This window comes from Amphiura filiformis, chromosome 20 (genome assembly GCF_039555335.1).
Source record: "Amphiura filiformis chromosome 20, Afil_fr2py, whole genome shotgun sequence".
Taxonomy (NCBI): Eukaryota; Metazoa; Echinodermata; class Ophiuroidea; order Amphilepidida; family Amphiuridae; genus Amphiura; species Amphiura filiformis.
The window spans coordinates 30,263,958-30,274,590 of NC_092647.1; the positions used below are offsets into that span (position 1 = coordinate 30,263,958).

At 32.7% G+C, this 10,633-nt stretch overlaps 1 protein-coding gene across 1 annotated transcript; it reads right to left on the reverse strand.

Moving 5' to 3' along the window:
• Positions 1-8,100: 8,100 nt before the first annotated feature.
• On the reverse strand, positions 8,101-9,644 carry LOC140142562 (uncharacterized). Its single transcript, XM_072164556.1, has one exon. The coding sequence runs from the start codon at positions 9,364-9,366 to the stop codon at positions 8,200-8,202; it is 1,167 nt and encodes a 388-aa protein (XP_072020657.1). The 5' UTR covers positions 9,367-9,644; the 3' UTR covers positions 8,101-8,199.
• Positions 9,645-10,633: the final 989 nt, after the last annotated feature.

Below are 10,633 nucleotides of genomic sequence, written 5' to 3' on the forward strand. Positions count from 1 at the left end.
AGTTGAACCCTCAGCAATCTTGACATAATTTCTACATGTCAATACATGAATATTCACCTTGGTCCTGTAAAGACATATGAACGGTGGTCATGAAATACACAAGAGTACCATCAGGCATTGTTCTTTTAGTAACGAATACACGCTGTCCCAATGAAGATGCACCGTAGGTCAGCTCCGTTGCTATTTCTTCTGTCCGTCCATTTACATCTCGTAATATTTTAACTGTATATCCATCCACCATATTCTGTATTTGACATTGTAATGCCAAAATACCACCAACTGTTACTGGATGTACAGGAACCGTTAATTCTACCGTCGTTGCCTTTGTTTCAGGCAAATGATGAAGCATAAGAAACATACACAACGCGATTACAACCGCCATTTTGTTTTATGAATAGCAAGATTATGTACACGCCCAAATATATAATTAACAATATCTATACCAGTATTTTCAAACTATGAATTGAACAAAGATTGATAAAATGATCTTTAAATTGAAACTCGTTTTTAAACAGCTATAAATCTTCATTAGTAGTGATAAAAGCAAAACTATTGACATCAACAAGAATACATAAATGTTGCATATGATAAACATTGGCTATTTATTGTTTAGAAACACAACTGATTTATTATGCACAATGCCGACATCCTATGTTAATTAGCATAATGTATGCGATTCTCAATCCATTACATTAGTTTGATAATTAGATGGCCTTTTAACATTTTTTTATCGCGTCAACAGATGGCGCATCTGTCTTTTTCTGTTTATTTGAGTAACGAGAGCGTTTGATTTGTGATGTTTTTGATATTGCGGTAACGAATTAAATATAATAAAATATATACATTAATTAGCACGAACCTTTTCAAGTATACGTTTTGAAGTATACGAGTTCGTTCTGTTCGTTTTAGAACGTAATTTGTATGATAAATGGTTTACGATCAACAATCAATGTGATGTTTATTTGTGTATTATTTGTCGATAGCACGATCCTTCCTCATTCAAAATTCTGCACAGTATTTTTTGTGGAAGCTGAGAGTACACCAGACATATCAAATTGCATTCTGAATAAGAGGAATGTGCTTCTGATATCAAAATTGTTTATTTTTCGATATAATACAAAGTTATGAAAATTTGATTTTGTTTTAATTTTTTTAATATGTAACAGTCCTCGAAGTAAAATTTATCAATCTTATGATATGTACTTAAAGTGTATGTAGCTGAGATGAAAAGCCAACGATCAATTGAAAGTTTTGACCTTTCATATTGAAGATATACATTTTTCCCCAAAATACCGTTTTTTTGGGAAAAAAAATCCGTATCTTCAATACGAAAGGTCCAAATTTTCAATTGATCGTCGGCTTTATTCAATTACATACGCTTTACGTACATATCATTAGATTAAAAAATTTACTTCGAGGACTGTTAAATATCAAAAATATCAAGTTTTAATCATTTCCATCAAATATTTTAAAAAAATCAAAATTATTTGAAGGACATTCTTCGTATTAAGAATGCAATTCGATATGTCTGATGTGCTCTGTCCAAACGTTGCTACCAGAGCCCTTAAGATAGCAATAATTTTGGTTCCTTTCTATATCGCAATAATATAATAATACATTACATATTATTGATAATGTATGTGCTGTTATATATACACCTTAAGAGCTATTAAAGAGCTATTATACCGGATTCACGATGAAATGCTAGGAAATGAAGTCAAATACAGGAAGAAAATTTGAAGTTCTCCCTCGTATCATGTACCATTCAGAATACGGTCAGATTCAATTTCAAATTACTATCAAGTTGGAAATTGTATAGGAATAGCATAAATAGGGGGATACAAAACCTTAATCACATCAAATTGCACTTAGATTCACGGATATTGGTTGGTAACATGATCACACCTGGACATTATGTTTTGGAGTTTTTACTCTTAATGAACTGTAAAACTCATCAAAAACTTCCTTGGGCATAAGAACCTTGCCTCCCGGGTTATTTGGATCTTCAACAGTCATGAACATCGAATTCCTCTCATTCTCAGGACGCCCCTGTAATGACACATAAACTGGCTCGCTTCCATCACTAGCTGTAACATTCCTTTGTGCATCTTGCGTCTCAGTAGATATTTTATTGTATTTGTAACACCAAATGATCGTCGTTGTAAGAAAGACTAAGCATAACATACCAGCTCCGATCGTAGCTATACTCAAATATAAAATAGTATATTTATTTTCTTTTGGACATTCAGTGTTACACTCATCTGATATCAATGTATTGTGCTTGGTTGTTTGACCTGTGACCACAGGTGGAAATATAGCTGGTGTTTCATTCTCTGCTTTTCTTCCGATAGTGATTGGACCCAGCTGACATGTTCGAATAAAATCCGGAAATCCGGTGCTTGTCATTTCACAAATAAACACGACTCCATTGTACTCTTTGTTTGTCCTTATATTGATCTCTGAAGACACCGTATCATCTCTGTCCAGAGTTCTTGAAGTAATATCCAGGTTTGTATTAGTTTTCCATTGCAAAGCGACTGTTGGTTCACCGTTTGATGATAAGCACCTGAATTTAAGGTTCACATTTTCGTTCAAGTTTTCTGTGTTTGTAGGAGTACTCTGACACTGCGGATAGACGGGATCTGGTAGATAGTATACTTCTACATCAGTTGAATCTTCATCAATCTTTATATAATTGCGACCCGATAAATCAAAAATTATACACGAATATTCGCCTCGGTCCTGTATAGACATATCAACGATGGTCATAAAATACACAAGGATTCCACCAGACATTGCTCTTTTTGTAACGAATACACGCTGACCCAGTGAAGATGCACCATAGATTAGCTCGGTTGCTACTTCTTCTGTTCTATCATTTATAATCCGCAATATTTTAACTGTATATCCATCTTCCATATCCTGTATTTGACATTGTAATGCCAACATACCACCAACAGTTACTGGATGTACAGGAACCGATAATTCTACTGTCGTTGCCTTTGTTTCAGGCAAATGATGAAGCATAAGCATCGTACACAATGCGACTACAACCGCCATTTTGTTTTGATAAAGAGCACGATATGTGCACGCCCAAATATATAATTAACAGTATCTGTATCAGTGTTTGAAAATATGGATTGAACAAAGGATGACCAAATGATCTTTTATTCACAACTAATTTAATAAAAACTGGCTATAAATCGTTAAAAGTCGTGTACGAGTAATAGAAAATATAGGCATGAAAACATCAGTATTGCATTTAATAAACATTCGTGGTATATTATTTAGAAACACAACGGATATAGCTCTGCTTTACTTGCACAATGCCGACATCCTATGTTAATTAGCATAATGTATGCAATTCGTCAGTGCATTGCATATTAAAATGAATTTGATAATGAATTGGGCTTTTAACATATTTCTATCACGTCAACAGATGGCGCATCTGCTTATTTGAGTAACTAGAGCATTTGATTTTATTGAGGTGTGATGTTTAGGTAAAGTTAATTCAATAACACTTGTGCAAATCCACGACCGTGCAGATCAGGTCAGGGATTGATAACATTTGGATATGACAGTTTGCTTTGACAGTACTACAAGCGCGTCATTACCCTGTCATAACGTATCCAAGAGCATCCGGTTGCGTATGTCACACAGGAGCGCGTCTTGTACGCTCTGCTGATCGCGTGTTTTGTGTGCTAACGCGATGTTAGCCACCCGTTAGTACCTCCGATATCGGCGCCCATACGTGTGTCAAATTTATTGTTGCTTGTTACTCAAGCTTTTTTACGATAACCGTGTACACATAAAATAATCAAATTTTAAATTATTTTAGAGCACATGACAAATTCCGTCACGTCTTACAATATTTGATGTTCTTACCGGGTGTTCTCATCATCAAATATGTTTACAAAAATTGTTTTGTCATAATGACATAATAATGTGCCTGGATAGTTAACAACAAATCGTTAGAGAAATCATTATCAGGGATAAATTAATGTAAATTGAATCAGTACAATAACACTTATAACAAGTTAGCGGCAACATTATTTTATTTTATTACGTATACATAATTATTTTGATTTTTCATTTTAATTTAAACTTCATTTTTTCAGGCTCTTTACAATTTACACTATTATTGGTGTTTAATTCATTACCACACATTTAGCTGATATTCGGTATCTTGCTTTACTAATTTTAAACCAATTTGAACTGAATATTAAAAAGGCATTTTGTGATCCACAGCCTCATCCCCCAAATATCGCCAGTTGAACTTTGTTCTGGTGTACCAGAACGTAATTCAACACAGTGGCATATGGAGCAGTGTAATACACGTAATCATGCATAACTCGCAAACGCAAAATCGAAATCAACTGAAAATTTGGGAATAAGCTTTTTTCGTTGATATCTGTTAAAAATAATGTCATAAAAAAGGATGATGGGATCACGAAATACTCCTTTAATTCAAACATTGTTTATTTAACATTGCACTTTTTTAAAAATGAAAATATACATTAGCCCGTTGAGTTTGTTATTATATAATGCAATTCAATACAATACAATACAGATATATCTACAATACAAATACAATAAAAATGCAATACAATGCAATACAATTAATAAAATACAGTACAATATATTCCAAATAAATGCAATAAGATATATACATTAATTAGCACGTTTGGAACTACCTGGTTCCGATTACATTTAAAAATTATACGTATTACACTTGAACATTAATTTTTAGCCCGGGACACCGGCATTTCTTTAAGCTTAATGATCTGTCACCAAATACTTCCTTAAGCATCAGAACATCAAGATCATCAACATATTATAAATGACGTTTGGGTGCCATTCATTTTTAGATGCCTCTGTAATGATACTTAAACTGGTTCTCTATCAACAAAGGGTGTGATATTTAGTTCTGCATAGTGTTTGTGTAGTATGATTAGCATGCATCATTCGAAAGTGATATTTTTTGATATCTAGTTAAATGGTTATAATAGTTAATAATAACACAACTAATAGTAACAGTAATATGATAATAGATACCCAGCAAAGACAAAATGTTTTACAGAAAATATTTAAATGTTGAGTTATACAAAGGGTATAAACACGTTTTAACGACATTCAGGAAACATTTTTGAAAACATGATGCAAAACATAATGGTATTTAACTGTTAACAAAATATTTTGCAAATGACAAAATTTTGCAAATTTTGCGGTATTCATGACCTTTATATAACCCGACATTTACGTTCACACCAAAGATTCATTAAAATTCAAATTATACTAAAAGGAATAGGGGCATATAAAACCATATATTGCACATAGTTGTATGGAGTTTCGGTAATCAAAAGATTACACCTGAACGTTCTGCTTTGAACCTTTCTTTACTCTCAATGAACTGTAAAATTCATCAAAGACTTCCTTCGGCATAAGAACCTTACTTCCCGGGTTATTTGGATCTTCGACTGTCATGAACATCGAATTTCTGTCATTATCAGGACGCCCCTGTAATGACACATAAACTGGTTCACTTCCATCACTAGCAGTAACGTTCCTTTGTGTATTTCTCACCTCAACAGATTTCTTATTGTATTTATAACACCAAATTATCGTCGTTGTTAAAAACACTAAGCATAAGATCGTAGCCCCGATCGTGGCTACACTCAAATATAAAATAGTATATTTACTTTCTATTGGGCATTCCGTATTACACTCGTCTGGTATGAATGTATTTGGTTTGGATGTTTGGGCTGTGACCACTGGTGGTAATATTACTGTTTTTCCTTCTCTATATTTCCTCGTATGGTAATTGGGCCAATCTGACATGTTCGTATAAAATCTGGAAATCCCATGCTTGTCATTTCACAAATAAACACGACTCCATCATGCTCTTTGTTTGTCCTTATATTGATCTCTGAAGATACCGTGTCATCTCTGTTCAGGTTTCTTAAAGCAATATTCAGGTTTGTGTTAGTTTTCCATTGTAGAGCTACTGTTGGTTCACCGTTAGACGATAAACACGAAAGTCTAATGTCAACGTTTTCGTGTAGATTTACTATCTCGGCAGGAGTACTTTGACATTGTGGATAAATAGAATCGGGTAGATAATATACATCTACATCGGTTGAGGCTTCAGCAATTGTGATATATTTCCTTCCGGAGTAATTAAAAATTATGCACGAATATTCACCTTGGTCTTGTGTAGACACACCGACGATAGTCATGAAATACACGAGGGTTCCACCAGACATTGCTCTTTTGGTAACAAATACACGCTGTCCCAATGACGATGCACCATAGAACAGCTCAGTTGCTATTTCTTCTGTCCGATCATTTATAACCCGTAATATCTTAACTTTATATCCATTTTCCATATTCTGTATTTGACATTGTAATGCCAAAATACCACCAACAGTTACTGGATGTACAGGGAGCGATAATTCCACTGTCGTTGCCTTTGTTTTAGACAAATATTGAAGCATAAGCAACGCACACAAAGCAACCACAATCGCCATTTTGTTTGATGAACAACACAATATGAACACGCCCAGTTTTATAATGAGCAGTCCGCTTGCAGCTAAATATCAGTGTTTGAAATTGTAAATTGAATAAAGAATGTTAAAATTAACTTGTATAATTAAAGTTTGTTGTTTTAACAATATAATCAAAGATTGTTGTTTTAAACAAATATAAATCTTAACTATTCAATAGTAATAGAAGAAAGTCAATATTTTGTTGATGCTGCATGTGTGATAAACATTGACTGATTTATTGTTTAGAAACACAACTGATTTAAATGCATAACACCGACATCCTATGTTAATTTGCATCTATAATGTATGGATTCCCTAACGCTTGCATATTAAAATGTATAGATGAGATGGATTTTTATCATCACGTCAACAGATGGCGTCTTTACATATTCCAGCTTATTTGACTGCATAAAGCATAATTGTGTGGTTTGTACAATCAGATTCTTGTTACTTAGACAATTAAAAGTAGTAAAAACAGTTAACAGTGGTCAAGTCGTAGTAATAACGTGCATGACGATGTCTGCTTTTATAAGCGGCATCATCTTAGATCACTTCATGAACATGACAAAAAAGTACATTTAAACTACTACATCAATAGCTGCTTTCAATATTTATGTGCTCCTGTTCATTCTAAAACACACGAATTTGTTATGACCATGACATTGTTCATATTGAAATACATGTATATTTCTGTTATCAATCATTTCCATGAAATTAAAATGCACAAAATTGTGTTTGATATAATTTTGCATAAATTTTGCAAGAAATTATTTCTTGTCTCCAATCAGACATAAGCCATTGTTAAGATTTGTGAAGAAGAAGATTTTCATTCGTCCATGTAGCAACAACTATGAAATATAGAACTATAATCTATTCTATCGGACTTCCTTGTTAGTTTGAGTGACAAGAACATTTTCTGAAATAAGTAATACAAAATAACAATATAGCATCTATACACAAGCTGTAAAAGCATGCTGTTACAATAACATTTCAAACATAAATTAAAGGATGTCATATTTAATCATAGATGTTGAACGTTCATTACAAAATTTTGGCTGGCATTTTGTACCTTAAATTAGTTTTAACAAAGTGCAATTCAAGCCATGGATTTAATATCCACTATTGACAAAATACAAGTTGTATATTTATTTACCCATTGACGTTATGATAATACAATATGGTACAATACTAAATAATTCAATACTATAAATAATTATATACACATAAACTTTATGAAAGTATTTGGTTCAGAAAGATCTGTTGTCATGTCTAATAATGACATAATAATCATATATAGATTATAATTATTGTTAGCTTTAGTTTATGTATTTGAAACATTTAATATCCAATACTTGCTATCGATAGTAGATAATGGTAATAGTGCACAATCAGCTATACACATATCTGCACTGCCTACACATATTCTGATCTCCGATTTCACTAAAAATTTAAATATACGACAACGAATACATGATAGAAACACAGAAGCAGTAAAACGTTTTGTTTATATGTTTTCTTCAATTTGTTCTTTACGTTTAAAAGCGTATCAGAAAACCACAATCTCATTATTAAATTGCACATTAACTTTACCAAGAGACTATTTTTTTTAAATTTGGCATACCACTTTTATTTTTCCTAGCATAAAAACAAACAATCACACCTGAACATTATGTTTTGGACTCAGATTTTTCTTTAAACTTAATGAACTGTAAAATTCATCAAATACTTCCTTGGGCATAAGAACCTTGCTTCCTGGATTGCTTGGATCTTCAACTGTCATGAACATGGAGTTTCTATCATTCTCATGTCGTCTCTGTAATGACACATAAACTGGTTCACTCCCATCACTAGCTGTGACGTTCCTTTGTCCATTGTGCGCCTCAGAAGATATTTTATTGTATTTATAACACCAAATGACCGTCGTTGTAAGAAACACTAAGCATAACATAGCAGCTCCAATAGTGGCCACGCTCAAATATAAAATAGTATATTTATTTTCTGGACATTCAGTGGTACAGTCATCTGATATCAATGTATTTGGTTTGGATGTTGTGGCTATGACCACTGGCGGTAATATATTTGGCGTTTCCTTCTCTACATTTCTTCGTATTGTGATTGGACCAATGTGACATGTTCGAATTAAATCGGGAAATCCGCTGCTTGTCATTTCACAAATAAACACGACTCCATCATGCTCTTTGTTTGTCCTTAGATTGATCTCTGAAGATATCGTGTCGTCTCTGTCCAGGTTTCGTGAAGCAATGTCCAAGTTTGTGTTAGTTTTCCACTGTAAAGCTACTGTTGGTTGCCCGCTAGACGATAAACACGAAAGTCGAATGTCCACGTTTTCGTGTAGATTGCCTATCTCGGCAGGAGTACTTTGACATTGTGGATAAATAGAATCGGGTAGATAATATACATCTACATCAGTTGAGGCTTCAGCAATCGTGGCATATTTTCTTCCAGATATATTAAAAATTATACACGAATATTCACCTCGGTCCTGAATAGCCATATCCACAATGGTCATGAAATACACAAGGATTCCACCAGACATTGCTCTTTTTGTAACGAATACACGCTGACCCAATAAAGATGCACCATAGGTCAAATCTGTTGTCAATTCTTCTGTTCGTTCGTTTACATCTCGTAATATTTTGACTGTATAGCTTTCCTCCATATCCTGTATTTGACATTGTAATGCCAAGATACCACCAACAGTTACTGGATGTACAGGAACAGTTAATTCTACCGACGTGCCCTTTGTTTCGTGCAAATAATGAAGCACAAATATAGCGCATAACGCGACAACAACCGCCATTTTGGCTGATAAACAGCAATACGTATGCACGCCCAAATATATAATTACCAGTATCTATACCAGCGTTTGAAACTATGAATTGAGCAAAGAATGATGAAATGATATTTAATTCAATACTCTTTTTTTTAAAACCAGCTATAAATCTGTAAAATGCATATGAGTGTAATAGATAAAATAGGCATGAACACATTTTTGTTGCATTTGATCAATATTAGCTGTATTTTGTTTAGAAATACAACTTAATTAAATTCACAATGCCGACATCCTATGTTAATTAGCATAATTATGCGATATCTAAATACATTCCTTATTCAAATGTATTTTATAATGAGGTGCTTTTTAACATAAGATATTGTATCACGTCGACAGATGGCGTGTCTGCATTCTTCTGCTTATTTAAGTAACGATATAAAGGAGAGCGTTGAAAATATTGGAATATACGATCAGAATCGTGCACATCAAAATACATGTAATCGAAAAGTGAACATTCAATTTATATAATTGAACTTATTTTAGATCACTTTATACATGTGTTAAGATGTTATTGTCTTCAATCATTTGTATGGACGCATCAAATTGGATCAGTTTAATCATACAAACATAAATTACGTATAGTTTATTAATTTTTTTTAATGACACAGAAGTATAATGTATAATGTCAAATCAACATTATGACATGATAGCAATAACATTAATAACAAGATAGCGACAGAAATACATAATATTACTTTGATTACATATTGCAGCAAATGATATAAATCTTGTGTTATTAATATATATTACATATTATTATTTTTCAAACATAATTTCTTTTTGGCATATTTGCAATATTTACTTACACTTAATTTGAACCAGCCAACTTTATTGTGTTTGTAGGACAATAGCGCAATTTGGAATTTATGTCTTTTAATTAACATTACAATGATGACAAAATGTTCATAACATTTACCCATTGACTTTTGAATATGCAATACAATACAATACAATATAATACAATACAATACAATACAATACAATACAATACAATACAATACAATGCAATGCAATACAATACAATACAATACAATACAATACAATACAATGTATTTCAACATAATTATGTAAATTAACGAACACGAGCTATTTGAAAGTGGTTACTATGATGTCACGATTAAATTATTGTACATGTCAGACTTGTACATTTTCTCTGGGATTCAGGCTTTTCTTTAAAGTTAAAGACTTGTAAAACTCATCAAATACTTCTTTAGGCATCACAACTTTATTCCCT

Coding starts and splice junctions, on each gene's coding strand:
- LOC140142562 (XM_072164556.1), bottom strand. CDS start 9,366: ATGGCGGTTGTTGTCGCGTTATGCGCTATATTTGTGCTTCATTATTTG.